The 16,132-nt window shown below is 44.8% G+C and overlaps 1 pseudogene and 1 gene segment (V, D, J or C); one reads left to right on the top strand and one right to left on the bottom strand.

Moving 5' to 3' along the window:
• The first annotated feature begins 5,141 nt into the window (after positions 1–5,141).
• LOC129064937 (peroxiredoxin-2-like) lies at positions 5,142–5,730 on the top strand (annotated as a pseudogene).
• A 4,831-nt stretch (positions 5,731–10,561) lies between these two features.
• LOC129064950 (immunoglobulin heavy variable 4-38-2-like) lies at positions 10,562–12,778 on the bottom strand. The segment is given in 3 exon segments: positions 10,562–10,881; positions 10,965–11,013; positions 12,719–12,778. Coding segments are annotated over 3 exon segments (429 nt in total).
• Positions 12,779–16,132: the final 3,354 nt, after the last annotated feature.

Below are 16,132 nucleotides of genomic sequence, written 5' to 3'. Positions count from 1 at the left end.
ACAGGGGAGGAAGGCAACACATTTAGGTAAAAGAAGTCAACACAAATCACCTGAAATGGGCAAGAAGCACCTGTGACCAGAGGCTGTCCTGAAATAGGAAAAACAGTAATAATTTCCACAGTGAGCTCGAGGTCCTATGTCATGGTCTCCCATCCATCCTGGAAGCAACACGATGAGGACAAAGGGGAGGGAGAGACACAGTTTGTGTGACACAGGTTGCCTTTGTTGTCAGTGTGGTTCTTTGCCAAGGTGGGAAAATGTCACACAGGAGTGCCATGAAGGAAAGGACCCAGGCACAGGGTGGTCTTTCATCAGCAAACAGACAATATCTGTTCTCCCTTTGCTGTTTGCACTGAGAATGTAGGGAATGAGAGTCACCAAGAAGAAAATATTGTCCCTGTATGCAGCTGAGAGCTTTAAGAGGAAACTCTGCTCCCAAGAGGAAGCCTCTTCTTTCCTCCCCCCAGACCCACACCTGCTCTTTGGGGGAGGCCTCTGTGCTGCAGGGATGCCAAGAGGTCCCCCTGTGTCCTGAGTGCCTCCTGTCTCCCCCAGGGAAGTGTCACTGGGCTCAGGCTGACTTCCCCTCAGTGTCTCTCACACAGTCATACAGGGCTGTGTCCTTGAGAACTTATGTATCTGTCATCTGGGTGTTGTGCCTTTTATGACTTGTGAAGTTCTTTCTTGCTAATGACCCAGCTTCTTCTTTTAGAGGATGTAATTTGAGCGTCCTCATTCATTTGAGGTTTGTCTTCATTTTAGATGTTCTGTTTCTGTTTGGAAATACGCAGCTGGATCTCAGGCCCATCAGAGAGGACATTAAGCCACATTTTAGCCTACTGGTCATCTCATAGCAGGAAGGAAAGAACTAATACGAATGTGCCCTGACTGAGAAGACAGTGACGGGTACATACACTATACATTTGGTGTAAGCATCCATGTTGTTACATCATCAGATTCTACTCAGAAAGGATTTAAACTGAAGGTCCAGAGGGCAGAGGAAGGTTTCCTCCCCTCTCAGACTGTCAGCTCGGAGAGAAGAACCATGAGATAAGTTTTTCGAACACTCTGAACCTTCCCCTGGAGGGTGGGAGCTGTGCTGGTCCTGGGAACTGTGGGAAAACTAGTGCAACCCCCACACTCTGTGCGGGTGCAGAAATAGCAGGGGTGACAGCCTCTTTCCCTGTGAAGAAGATAAAAGACCCCTTTTAGCCAAGCTGCTCTGCACCCAGGCCTGAGGTCTCCCCTGCTCTCCTCCAGCCACCGTGATGTTGTCAAGGACACAGGAGAAGAAGGAGGTCTTGTCTTCAGTACCATTATTATTCATATTGTCAGTACATATGGAAAAAGAAAGAACTATCAAAATATTATTTTTCAGGATCATGTGTGTAAAAATGATATTGAATCTGGTTAAATATAATCGATTTCTTATAAAGTTATTAGCATAAATATGTGTTATGCCTGAGTTTGCAGGAATAAATTCATGTTATTTATGTGTTTGAGAATTTGTTAAGAAAATCGCTTGGGTTAATAATTGACTTTAAATTGTCATGAAGTTTTAAGAACTAATAAATAGATGAAACTAAACTAAAATTTTCTGATACAGTTTTTCAGAAATATATATATTCCTGATATATTACATTTATATGACTTAAACATATATAAACACAGTTTTCCAAAGTTCAGCATCTTGGAACTTTGAGGTTTTGCTAGATTAAAAGGTGAAAATCATTAAATATATAGATATTTTGAGGTAACCTGATACTAAAATACCAATTGATAAGAATGTGCCTACTTTAGCTTTTTAAGGCAGAGAACCTAGAAAGTGGATTTGTATTGCTTACTTAGTACATCTTGTACTTTATTGGAAATACATATCCTGAAAATTTAAATGATTGTCAATGGAAAAAAAAAAAAAGGCTTGTTTCTAAAATTCATGAAGTGTTCATAAAAATATCAGTCTGAAGAATCTTAATTACTTACATTAAATTGTCATAAAAATCAAGATTTCTAAGAATTGAGAATTCTAATTAATTTGGAGAGCAATTGTATGGTTTCACAATAGAAGTATAAGGTATGAAAACCCTTGTTGAAGAAAAATAAAATATTTTTCTATTTAAAATTCACTCATTTCTGATTAAGTTTTTAAAGGCCAACTAAAAGAGTCTATGTATATTGCAGAAAGACTGTATACATCACAGTGAGGTTATTCAAATGAAAGTTCGTAGAATGCAATCTTGAGAGGAAATTACACAGTTAACTTGAATTATGAATTAAACTGAATAAAGAATCTAAATACCAAAAGTAATGTAAAACAGATTTTCTTTGTTTTATCTTCAGTCAGTTGAAAGGGGAAAAGTTTTCCCCTTTGCAAAGAAAGAAAAAGAGAGTATATTTTTAAAAGTAGTTATGTGTTATGTTAATCAGGTACTTGATTACTTAAAAACCCATGTTCTTTATTGAAAGAAGTAAAGTTTTGCTAGCATGTATTTATGTTTGATTCTTATATTGTCACCTTCTGAAACTCAATATCCAATAATTAAATATTGTTTCATAATGATATACAATCTTTTGGTTGAATATGTTCAAAATCTTCCCAGGGTTTAATATTTCTAATTATTTTATTTATTTATTTTTAGAGAGAGGGGCAGGGAGGGAGAAATGAAGGGAAATAAATCAATGTCTCGTTGCCTCTAATGCCACCCCTACAGGGGACCTGGGTCGTGACCCAGGCATGTGCTCTGACTGGGAATTGAACCGGTGAGCCTTTGGTCGCAGGACAGCATTCAATCTGCTGAGTCAAATCAGCCACAGCCCCAGGGCTTAATTTTATTTATTTATTTATTGGTCTGTTTGTTTACATTTATATATTTAATTATATATAATTTTAAAAAATTTATATATATATATATATATATAAAGTGTATATATACACACTTTTCCTTGATGTAAAATTGGCTTTGTGTCATTCCAGTAGGTTCCTAGAATGTCACATGGATTTGTCCTATCTTCTTTGGCAAAATATATTTTGAACCAATTAGCCTCATTTGATATGCTTATTCTACATGGGAATTATCTTTGTAAAAAACAAATTAATAACTATGTTCTATTTCTACACACATATTTAAAATTAAAATTTCATCTGTAATTTTAAGATAACTTAAAATGTTGTTACAGCAAAGAAAATTTCTTTGTCAATCCCATTGTAATTAGATCTATAACCATATCATTGCAAGTTTCTTCAGAATAAATCTTCAGGTCTGATTTTTTAAGGAGAGAAAGATTGCTAGAATTCTATGAAATAACAGGATTTATAGAAATACTTGCAAATAGTCACGCAAATAAAATTGATTAAGGGAGAGGATGAACTGAAGATGATTGTAATTTGTTCACTTTTGTCAAAAATAGCTAACTTTTAATCTTTTTGTTTTCCAGACATAAGAAAACTTGCATTTTTCATAGAGCAATTTGGTATATTATTATTTAATAAGCAATATTATAGCATTTATATGATTATCTCTACCTGATCCCTCCAGAATTTAGAGACTCAATGACTATTGTTATTTCCATAGCAACATATTTGTTTTCATAGATTCAGCAGGAATCTGATTTATTCATAACAGCACACATATAACCAGTTTCCAATTGTGGTTTTATTAACCAAGATTTTGACTGGAATGTCATGTCTGAGAGAGACATGCCTCGATCCTGAATATCAGCTAAGATTTAAGAATGAAAAATGACTTTGAAGAGAATTAACAACCCTGTGCAGACATTGCCTGGGGCCTTTTTATTCAAAAGGTTTATGGCTGCCTTTCCAGGCGACATGTGAAGATTTCTGTTCTGGAATATGACAAGGAGAAACCTAACGACATTTTCGGTCCCGCAAGAACTTCAAGGACTCCCTCAATATTATAAATATACAGGTAAAGGCTAATATCAGCTGGGTGGCTATTATTCAGAAATCTCTGGACTTTCTACCTAAAGTTGTCTTAGATAATCTCGTTGCTGACCAAGAAGGACTTTGCATGACTGCCAACTCTACTTGTTTTTCCTACATTGACCCCTGAGCAGAGGTGGAAACAAGCATCACCAAACTCAGGCACAAACATGATGCAAACAAACATTGGACCATCACAGTCCTCTCTTTGAGAAACCTGGAAATAGGATTAGTTTATTTTCAAAGCTTCCACAAGGACTCAGATCCATACTAGGAGAGAAGAGGTTGAACTATTCTATTCTTTAAAATGGTTGTATATGTTTCTTTTTTCTTTTTCTTTTTTATTGAAACCAACAAGTAGAGTTGTTTCCATTTTCCTGCTATCACTTCCCCTGCCTCACCCACCTCACCTCCCACCCTCAACCCAATCCCTTTTGGCTTTGTAATGGGTCTTTTATACTTGTCCCTTGACAACCATTCCTTTTCTCTTCACCGTTATACTCCCATCTCCTCTAGTTACATTCACTTCATTCTTTATGTTAATGCCCCTGGTTCTATTTTGCATGTTTTTTTGTTTGTTTTATTGATTAGGTTCCACTTATAGTTGAGATCCTATGGTATTTGTCTTTCCTTCTCTTCTTTCCCTCTCTTCTTTCACTTAGCAAAATGCTCTCGTGTTCCATCCATGTTGTCACAAAGGGTAAGAGCTCTCTAATTCTTTCTGCTGCATAGTATTCCATTGTGTGAATGTACCACAGTGTTTCAATCCACTCGTTTAGTGATGGAAACTTAGGTTGCTTCTATCACTTAGCTATTGTAAATTGTGCTGCCATGAACATTGGGTGCACAGGTTGTGTTAGTATTTCAAATATCTTTATGGTTTGATTTTCCCATGCTAAGAGAATACAGTCTGCTCAACAGGCACCTCTAAAAATATATCTGCTTTTAATTCTTGAAATTTTGGTTTACAGGAGGTCAGGATTTTCATTGCCAAAGAAGATTCAGAGAACATCAATATCATCATAGGTATGGAGAAATAATTGTCAGTCTTGATAAATAGGGCATAATAACTTGATACTGCTGTGACTTTCCATGAAATAGAATTAGAATAAGATGTACTCGTAAATGTGAGGTCTCTGAGGATGCAAGTCAACTGGTCTTCTGCAGGTGCATCTCACCCTTCCCCAAACAGCTTTCAGTCATGGCCTCCAGAAACGCTCACATAGGAAAGCCTGCCCAGAACTTCCAGGCCACCGTCATGTTTAAAGGCACCTTCAAGGAGGTGAAGCTTTCAGAATACAGAGGGAAATACGTGGTCCTCTTTTTCTATATGTTGGACTTGACTTTTTTGTGCCCAATGGACATCATTGCTTTCAGCGAGCATGCCCAGGCCTTCTGCAGCTGGGCCGCAAGGCTCTGGGAGTCTTGGTGGACTTGCAGTTCACCCATCTGGCTTGGAGTAACACCCCCTGGAAGTTGGGAGGCTTGGGCCCCTGAACATGTACCTGCTGGCTGATGTAACCAGAGACTTGCCCTGTGAGTATGGTGTGCTGAGAGAAGAGGAGGGTGTTGCCTACAGGGGTCTCTGTATCATTGATGACAAGGGTGTCCTTCGCCAGATCACTGTCAATGACATGCCTGTGAGGCGCTCCATGGATGAGACTCTCCAGCTGGTGCAGACCTTTCAGTGCAGTGATGATCATGGGGAAATCTGTCTCACTGGCTGGAAGCCAGGCAGCGACACCATCAAGCCCAGCATGGATGACAGCAAAGAACACTCCTCAAAATAAAACTAGGCTGACACACAGGTGCCAGGCTTGGGCTCTTGGACCCTACCTGGGAGCCCTGGGCTGGATCAGGAAAGTGCAGACCTGCCACTTCATATTCCATAGTCTGTGACCCTAAAGGTCTTGTCTTAGGCCTTTGGTGAACCGTGACCCATCCATGGATCTGCCAAATAAGGAACAGGATAGAGGGGACCAATAAAGTATTAGGGACAAAAAAAAAAGAGATGTACTAATAACTTTGTAAAAACTCATATTGATAGTTTCATCATAAGCATATTACAAACTCCAGCATTTCATGTCTTGTTTGTACAAGAAATGACCTTGACCATGATTTTGGTGACACAGATCACTAAACTGTAGGAAGTGTCCTGACACCAAACATATCCAGGCTGATGACATTAAAGATCCACATTGGGACCAACGAGGTCACTACCTCTGTGTTCACAGCCTCTCCTCATGATCCTTTTGTTCTTCTTGTCCCTCTTAAAAAATCCCCTTCCTGTGCTGAAATATTAATATGGCCTTTGAGAAAAGAGAGCTTTACCTTCCATATTGGTGGCAACTGAACAAAACCACTTTTCTTTATCTCAACACCTGCAACCTGAGTATTGCCTTTTAAAGTGGCAGGCAGTCAGACCTGCATTTGGTCCCACCAGGATGGTGTCTTCAGGAGAGGGCCCTCATTTTGGTAGATACAAGTAAAATTCTTGTAAGTCTTCATGGTGTAGAAACACCAGCCAGCTCTCAGGGCTCAACGAGAAAGTCACTAACCTCATCCTGGGCAACCTCTTGACCTAAGCATCTCCCAAAACCTCACCTCCTAATAATATCCTCTTTGCAGATGGAGATTTTAACATATACTATTGGGATAATAGCTGCATTCAGTCCACAGCACTGCCCTGAACCTCTGAGGAGAGGGTGGTCCTGCCAGCACCTTGGCCCTGGTCCAGAGAAGGGATTTCACACACTGACCCCAGACAGTATGGATTCCAAGGCCATGTGTGGGACACTTGATTCAGTTGTCCTAGGAATATAGTGCTGGCTGTACATGGTCTTCCTTTAGCCAGGGTGTCCCCATGCTGCTCCCTGATGTGTGATGGCATCAGCATTGGCCCAGGGACAGGGACACTCACAGAGCTCTGATCTCAGATGAGGAGGCTCCTTATGATGTCAGCCTGAGTGAGAGCTGAAAGAACATTATGATGGCATAGACTGTGCTGGAACCTGGAACACTTGTAACCCCAGGAACTTACTGTCACAATGTCATCTCTGTGATGCTTGTCCAGAGACAAATGTGGAAAAGTCATCCTTGTGAGTAGGGGCTGGAACAGTGCTCCATTCTCTATACTCCAGGTCATCATGGATGGGGAAATAAAATAAGTCATCTCAGACACTGTTCCCACTCAGCCAAGGAAAAAGGCGGTGATTCCCTCTCTTGCAGAATTCCCCAAGGCGTTGTGTTTGATGGCTCACTGGTTAAGGGGTTTAGAGTGGGTTTAGGAAGGATGAATGTACAGGTGATCTCATTACAGCACTATGTTAACGTTTACAGAGAATAGATGTCATTTTGAAGAAAAAAAATGTAAGAAGCACACCGGTTTACAGGAGACTGAGATGAGATGAGTAAATATAAGAGTGTAAACATAAGAGTGCCAAAGGGTTTAGGGTCAGGGTCTGCGAATGGTGTAAACTTCTTTCCCAGCATGAGCTGGTTAATCTAGCTTTTCAGGAAAAACAAAGCCTGCTTCAAGGAATTTACCTCTAGGCCTGATTGCTCCTGGGAATGGCCTGACCCAGTTTAGGGCTCTCTCCCGTATTGTTTCAAGCCTGAGCCAGGCGGGGAGAGCAAAGCTTCCAAGAGATAAGACTTCTTTCAGGTAGCTTGAGGAGTCCTTCCATGTCAAATCTGGGCAATGGAGGTCTTTCGCCCTATCTCTGTGTCCCCAAAGTCATTCCCATGATGGAAAGTCATTTCCTTGTGACTGTGCCTGTCTTAGGTTGTGCTGCCATTGAGAGGTCTGTCCCATCAATGACTAACCAGCCATTTTTCATGGCCAAGCAGAGTGATGTGAGGGAGGCAGGGTCTCTGTGCCTGCCAGAGACACAGGTTTTGTCTCCTCAGTGGCCTGTTTTCCCAAGGTTTCCTTGTCCAGCTCTACCTTGGGGCCTTCTTGCCCATTGGTAAGGCTACAATTCCTGAAACCAGGTGGGGTGTTTCCTAACATCCTTGACTTTCACGTACTTACTTTTCACCAAGCCCAATTCCATTCTCCCTAAATAGGAGAATGTCCTAGATCTTGCTGGGGAGTCACTGAAGTCCACATCCCCAAACGGGTCCCTGACCAAGAGTCCCAGATGATGCCTCTATGAATATCCCTCACTCAGATGGCAAGATGTTGCCAATGTGTCCCTGCACGAATCACATTAAATAGCAAGTGTGCTTTCAGAAGCATACTCCGTGCCTCTTCCTTGCAGTGCATCTGGTCTCCTGAAAACTTCTCAGAGTTTCTGATGAGTCCCTGACATCAGTGGCCCCAGTACCATGTTCTAGGCTGTCAGAGGAAGTTAGGAGGCTCATCACCCTGTCGTCTACTCAACCCAGCCCAGCTGTCACCCTTCTCAGGGTTTTTGACACACTCAGGATGTAGGTTGTCACACCGAGTCTCTTGCACAACAATGCACGGCCATGTCCTCAGAATTCAGGCCATTGACCTGCAGGTAGGCAGTGCTGACAGAGGTGTCCATGGAGAATGCAAATCATCCAGAGAAACCTGGGGCATACGTTGGTTTCCCAATTTGGTGCTGATCTATCCTATTTATTGCAGGTCACCTTCTAGGGTTGTCGCACCCAGTTCAAGCATAGTTGGTGAAGGTGTATCCAGAAGCCTTGCAAGAGACCTTCATAGATGTCCCAGGCCTCCTCACCTCACACCTGAATGTACCAGCTGCACCTGGGAGCGGGAACCTGTGGAGAGGAGACATCAGTGGGAGTATATCCTCCTTGGCTGTCCCTCATCGCCTCCTTAACCCAGAGCCTGGGGAGTCCCTTACCTGTTGCCACAGCCACCAGAAAGGGGCCTCTCCAGCTCCAGTCCATGATGAGGGGCTGTACCTTCAGGACACTGCAGAGGAGGGCGTGGCTTTAATTGATGCTCTCAGGGCACACACAAATCTGCATTTGACCTAGTTTTCTTCACATTTGTATTTTCATAAGGAAGTTAAATCATATTTGCATATTTGTTTCTACCTGAGAAAAGATACAGGACAAGGGACAATGGCCTTCAGAAGACTGAGATTCCACATCCTCATCAATTTTGGAGGCTGTGTCCCCAGTCCAGCCCCTCAGCGCTGTGCAGACATAGCTCCTTCCGATGAGGAACCAGCTCCCACAGGACATGCTGCTCATTGTGAACCCACCTTTGAGCGACCATAGACCACTGGACCAGTCTGGGCTTCATATGTGAAAGCTTTTATCCTAGATCGGTGTGTGTCTATAAATTGCTACATCAAGTTTGTTAATAAAACCGTCACTATTCTCTGTTCTTTGGAATTCACATACAAAAAAACCCTCGAAATAACCACAGTGACTGTGGTTCTCACATCTTATCAACTTTGGTAAATTCTCTGATCAAAAAGGACGTTAACAATCACCATATTCAACTCTTATTTTAGATGTGTCCATGTAAAAAGGAAGGCGCAGGGTCTCACAGGAAATTTCTCCCCAGCTCCCCCTGCACCTGCTCCAGGGCAACAGCTCTGAGCCCATGAGTCCCGTGGGCCCCTGCTGCCCAGCCAGCTTCCTGCAAGGAAGGGTCCTGTAGGGGCTCACAGGGCATGGACATCTCAGTGTCACTATTTCAGAGTTAAAATATGTGCCCTCACTTGAGGATGCTCCCTCAAGGACCCCATGTGCATCAACACCCCTGCACAGAGAGCTGGCCTTACTAAACCCCAGTGGCTCTGCAGTGAGCCCAAACCTAAGCTCTATGAAGCTACCAGGGAATCTCTTCCCCAGAGCTTACAGATGTACTTACAGAGTTTATACCTCTGAGTCCAGCAGCTCTCAGGGGCTTTGGGGACTTCTGATGTCCTCATGTTCCTCTGCTTGAAGGTCCTATCTGAGTATCACTGCTCATGGTACAAATCCCACTGCAATTCTACTGTTTAATAAATCTCTCTCTCTCTCTCTCTCTCTCTCTCTCTCTCTCTCTCTCTCTCTCTCTCTCTCTCGCACACACACACACACACACACACAGAGTGATAATTTTACAGATAATAACTCCAGTTCCTACTTCTCCCCTGTTCCTAGCACATAGGCAGGATCCCCACTTTCACCACAATTATATCAGTGATGTACTTGAAGGACAGCAAAAAAGGAAACATGATTGATATGAAGACTCTAGAGAGCCCTCCATTGTGGCTGCCTGTTCTCCCAGCACCTGGAACCAGTAGAGGCCATGGTGAGAAGATCCGGCCTTGTCCTCGGGAGGTTCAGACGCAGGGAAAACTTGTCCATTGTGTGCAGCCAATACTGTCTTGGTAAGGGTGTGGCTAATTTCTCTGATCTACAATGTATAGGTCCCCATTCTCAGAGTGCACTTCCTGAAGCCTCGAGGATAGTAACACAGTGGACACTAGACCAAGATTTCCCAAGGAGCAGAAGCAAGTGGAGATGCAGGAACAGTGGAGGCAGAAAATTTCATCCTGGCTTTTCAGAGTCTGTGGAGCATTGTCAGTGGAGATTTCAACTGCATCATCTGCTGAATTGAGGGCCACCTGGAGCTCAGCATCCCTGTTTCCTGCAGAGAGGTTTGTGTTTGGGCTCTTGCTCACTTCACCTCACTGTGCCTCCTGCACAGTAATACACAGCTGTGTCCTCGGTGCTGACAGAGCTCAGCTGCAAGGAGAATTGGTTCTTGGACATGTCTCTGGAGATGGACACTTGGCTCTTGAAGGACGGGGTGTAGTAAGTGCTTCCACCACCATTTATGCCTCCGATCCACTCTAGCCCCTTCCCTGGGGGCTGGCGGATCCATCTCCAGTCATAACTACTGGTGATGGAGTATCCAGAGACAGTGCAGGTGAGGGAGAGGGTCTGAGAGGGCTTCACCAGTCCTGGGCCTGACTCCTGCACCTGCATCTGGGACTGGACACCTGTGGACAAAGAGCACCAGTCCCATATTATTGTTCAGTCACCCTTATATCATAGACCCCTGTCTGACATCTGAGAAACTCACCCTGGGGGGCTGTCAGCAGGCACAGGAGGAGACCCAGCAATCTTATCTTCTACACACAGGCCTGCCTTTCCCAGAGACTCAGTCCTGTGTGAGGAGAGAGCTTTGAGTCCACACAGCCAAGGGGAGGATATAACCAGGAGCTGAAAAGGAAATTTGCATGTGGGCAACTCTTTTCTCAAAAGTGGGGAGAGACTGAGGCCCCTGCCCTTTTGTGCCCTGAATTTATTACTTCTCTTAGTCTCAATGGTATAAGTCAGGAATGGGAGAGGACTTGGGTTGTTAGTCAACTTTGATTCATGCTAATGGACAACGCTTCATTCTTTTTTTAGCAGTTAAATCTGGGCTGGATGAAGGATCACATAATTTCAATTTCATAGATTTATACAGGTGGATATTAAAACAGATTAACCTTATGCACAAACATCTTCCAAAGTCCAAAGAAATGCAAGTAGACACATCCTTTCCAGATTGGATAATCATAATATTATATGAAAAATAACTTGATGTAAACTTTCATGTGCAATAATGCAAATTAAAGAACTCTCTTTCCCTTGCCCTGGCTGAAGCCCCTGTGCTTGCAGATGGCAGAGCAGGTGTAGCCTCTGTCTCAGTCCAGCTCCAGGGATTGGGCCAAACAGTTTAGGACCTTGTGCCCAGAGTCCAACTCAGACCCTGAAGCTGACACAGGTGTTAGACATTCTGTGTCCTTCCTTCAGTCTCAGTTCCCCCAGGGCAGTCCAGCCCCTTCCCTCTGGTGAGCCACTCAGGAGGCCTCCCAGTTTCCTAGACCGCATGGTCCCCTGAGACTCTGCAGTCACCTTCCCCCTTAGGCACGCAGGCACTGATTCTGGGCCAGTAGGAGTCCTGAGATACGTGAGGAGGATGGGACATGCTTCATGGTCCTACAGGGTCAGGTTGGAACCTGCCACCCCCGTGTTCACCGGAGAGCCTATGGAGGGGTCTGGAGGCTGATGTCCTGGGAAGGGGACTGGGGGATGAGGAAGGCCAAGGTGACAGATGGAGAGAAACCAAGGTCTTGAGTAGGTGGATCTTTCATTCTATCACTAAACTGAGGAGGGACACAGGATGGGATTTTACAGCCTGGAAATGATTAAAACTATATTTTCTTGTCCATCCACAGAAACTGCCGACTGCAGTTCCGACTAGTTCATAGTGCACAGCAAGACTTGGGGCACATATGGCAGACTGAGGACTCCCTTGGAACAGATGTGAGAGATTTTCTCAGGTGACACATTACTCAGGAGATTCCCCCTTTTCGACAAGAGAGCTGAGAGTGACCAGCATGAAAGAAAATGAGGTGGGTTCAGAAGGAGAGAAGCAGTGAGAACAGCTCTTCCAGTGAGCAGCACACCATTACTCCAGGTGACGCCTGTGCTCTGTGCACACTCCTGTCCCCACACTCGATGTGGAGGAAAACTTTGCCCCTGTCCATGTCCCTGGCCAGCCCAGTGATGTGTGTCTTCACCTTCCCCAGAAGGACCTCACCTGGACATGGCATTCCCTCCCTCACATGTCCCTGTGAAGCTGCCCAGAGACTCATTTCAGGTGAGCACCTGGGTGTCTCCGTGTCCCACTTCTCAAGGAGCTTTAGTGACCATGACCTCAGATAGGTGGAACCTGCTGAAGGTCTTGTCATTTCCCTCACTCCCATGCCAGGTGAGAGCAGAGGGAAGTTTTGGGCACCTGCCTGGTGGACACTGAAAAGTGATAATTAATGAGAATAAAATAAGTACAGTGAAGGGAGGGTCCATTCTTTGCAGCACAGTCCTGTGTTTGATGAGCATCATGCCCATTGTGCGTCCCTAAGTCATCCTGCTGGAATAATGGGCAGAGTGTGCTGGGCCCTAAGGATCTGCCACCCACATCATATCTCCCTTGAAGAGACACCTGGGTACATGTAATGGCCCCTGCCATTGAAGGACTTGACTTACCCACTGGTCTTGTCCCCATGACTCCATCTCACACTCTTCTCTCTCAGCTCAGGGACTCCCCTGACCCAGAATCCTGGACAAGGCCCCCTCTTCCCATATTCCATTTTCCCTGGAAACACCCAGGGGAAAGTTTCACCCCTTCTTAGGTACTGACCCACAAATGCGATCCTCAATCGACCTTCCTTGTCACCCCTGTCTCCAGCCCTGACTCCATTCCCACCCTGCAGGGTCAGGAGGCAGCACTGCTCTTGGGACACCTATGCACACCTCCCATGAGTGCTGGTGTGATGTCTGTGGCATCACATACAGTAACTAACATTCACTGTGAGAATCCATGTTAAAGGGATGCAGTGACATTAAGTCCATCCACACCCTTGGGTGACCTTCATCACCATCCAAATCCAGAGATTCTCACTTTCTCCCACTGAATTCAGGCTATTAAATAGTAACTTTCACTTCCTGCCTCCACCCCAGACACCACATTCTGCATCTGTTCTCAAGTCCTTGACCACTCCAGCTTCTCACAGACATGGACACACACAGCCACTGTGATGTGACATGTTTCTCTAGGCACTGTGTTGTCAATGATCATCTATATTTTAGAAACTGTCCGCTTTTTCTTCTTTTTAAGGAAAATGATATTTTGCAAGGAGGTTGGAGCACATCTTGCTGTTCATTTACCTCTTCCTTTTCTCTGATTTTCACAAGGATTCAGTTGATTTAATAGGTGTTTTTTGCTGTTTTCCTGCCAAGAAGTAGGGGGCTTGGCACAGGGAAGGCAGAGAACAAACTCAGGTGAAAAATGTCAACACATGATCACCTGAAATGGACAGGGAGCACCTTTGATTACAGGCCGTGCTGAGTTAGGAAGAAGATTAGTAATTTCCATAGTGATCTCGGGGTCCTCTATCATGGTCTCCCCTCCATCCTGGAAGCAGCAGGATGAGGAGAAAGGGGAGGGAGGGACACAGCCTGTGGGACAAGGGCAGGGCCGATGGGGCCCTGGGTCTGACAGGAACTGTGTCCACCTTCAGGTCACACTTGACTCAACCTGGAGTCCTTGGGACAGGGGCACACATCCTTCCCCTGCCCTGTGGCTCTGAGGAAATTAGAGACTGTGAAAAAAAGGGGGTTCGGGGAAATGGAGGAGAACATGTATGTGAGGATCACAGAGGAGTCTCAAGTTTAGTTCCAGTCCAAGGACACAGCCCTGAGATGCAGGAGGAGCCTGTGTGTCCTGGGTGATGGAGGCAGGACAAAAGCTCATGTGAATGCTACTAAACCAAGGTCCTGGGCAAGAGGGTCCCATTGGCCCCCTGCAGGGCTTCCATGGTCAGGCAGCACCCACACATTAGGAAGGGCAAATGGTCTCACCCTGTTCACTGATATAAAACACCCTCACAGAGCCCTGGCTGGTGGGGTAGATCCATTCCCAGTCAGAGCACATGCCTAGGGGACAGTGCTGCCCCTGGTGCTCATGAATGACCGTGAGTGGCACTGATGTCCCCTGCTGCCCTGAGCAGCCCTTGCAGTCCAGCTGTCTGGTCTCCCTCAGGGAGACTTGTGTCTGCAGGACAGGAGAGCCAGTCTCCCTCAGTTTATAACAAGTTTCCCACAGAAATCTGTTGGAGGCCTGGCTGGAGTGGCTCCCACTGACATGTAGACTGAAAGGTCACGCAGGGCACATGCCTGGGTTTACATCCATGTTCCAGTTGTGGATGAATGAGAGGTAACCTCTCACATATGGAGGTTTCCCTCCCTCTTTTTTCTCTTCCCTCACCCTCTCCTTAATGATAAGACAAATGCATTTAAAAAAATAAAAGGAAAAAAAGAAAACAATATTAAAAAAAATAAGATGAGCAGCTATATTGTTCCTAAACATGAAACATGAAAAGATAAGGTAGAAAAAATTACTTTTCTTTTTTCATATATGTGTTTTTAACGTTGATTTTCTGAAATTTAAAAATAAAACAAATATATATTTGCAAGGCCAGGTGAAATTAATGAAAATAAATCTTTATTTCACATTAGCATTTAAATTACATATTTCCTCCATCCACTATACGTAAGTCCTATAGATTTTAAAAGCCAAAAATTTTTCACAATCATCCAGGAAATGAGGAGCAAGAGGGTGATGTGCAACAGGGGAGACAGAGACCTGAGGGGACAAGTTCCTGGGGGATGACCCCCACCGCTTGCGTTGAGGCATGACTGTTGGAGGAAGACATGTGAGGGCATTGTGTGCATGTTGGCGACAGAGTGTGAGATCAGCACACAGGGGCCTGGATGGGCTCTGCTCCTCTATGTGGGAAACATTTCCAACCACGGGGAAGACAAGAGCACTCAGGCTGGTTCTTAACCAAGGAAGAAAAAGGACACACAGGAACCTGGTGAAGGGAAGGTCCCAGGCCCAGGGTAGAATCTCATTGTTAAAAATATAATGTCATTAATCCTTTTGCTATTTGCAGTGAGAATGGGGAAGATGAGAGTCGCAAAGACAGAAAAAGTGTCCTAGATGCAGCCAAGAGCTTTGAGAGGAAACCCTGCTCCAGAGGGGAAGCACCTTCTTTCCCCACCAGGCCTGCACCTGCTCCTGGGGATGCCAAGAGGTCCCCTGTGTCCTGAGTGTCCCCTGGTGCCCTGAGCACTCCCTGCAGCCAAGCCCTCCTTTCTCCCACAGGGAAGTCTGTCTGAGCTTATGCTGTCTTCCTGTTTCTCTACGCAGTCATACACAGCTGTGTTTTTGGTTCTCAGGCTGTTCATTCACAGGGACAGCACGTGTTGGCTACTCTCTCTGTCGAAGGTAAATTGGCCCCTCAAAGAGTTGGCATATGATGTGGTACTTTCATCCTCATTAATGTCTGAGACCCACTCCAGCCCCTTCCCTGGAGCCTGGAGGACCCCGTACACATCGGAGCTACTAAAGGTGAATCCAAGGGCTGCGCAGGAGAGTCTCAGAGATGCCCCAGTCTGATGTCTCCCCCAGACTTCACCAGCTGCACCTGAAAACATAAGGACATCCTGATCTGAAAACTGTTCCCTGTCAACTGTTTCTCTAATTCATATACACTCACACTCTCAGTGTGTCTCATTCTCTGTAAATTACCTCTTAAAATAGCAACAAGGAAAACCCAGCTGAGCCCAAACTCCATGGTGAGTGATCTGTGTCCTGTCCTGAGCAGGGTCTGGGAACACCTGGGAATCCTGGGCTGAGCT

Source organism: Pteronotus mesoamericanus, unplaced genomic scaffold, assembly GCF_021234165.1.
Source record: "Pteronotus mesoamericanus isolate MK-2021 breed Mesoamerican mustached bat unplaced genomic scaffold, CSHL_Meso_final contig_170, whole genome shotgun sequence".
Classification (NCBI taxonomy): domain Eukaryota; kingdom Metazoa; phylum Chordata; class Mammalia; order Chiroptera; family Mormoopidae; genus Pteronotus; species Pteronotus mesoamericanus.
The sequence above is the reverse complement of the archived record's forward strand: the minus strand, read 5'-3'. Positions and strand labels throughout refer to the sequence as shown.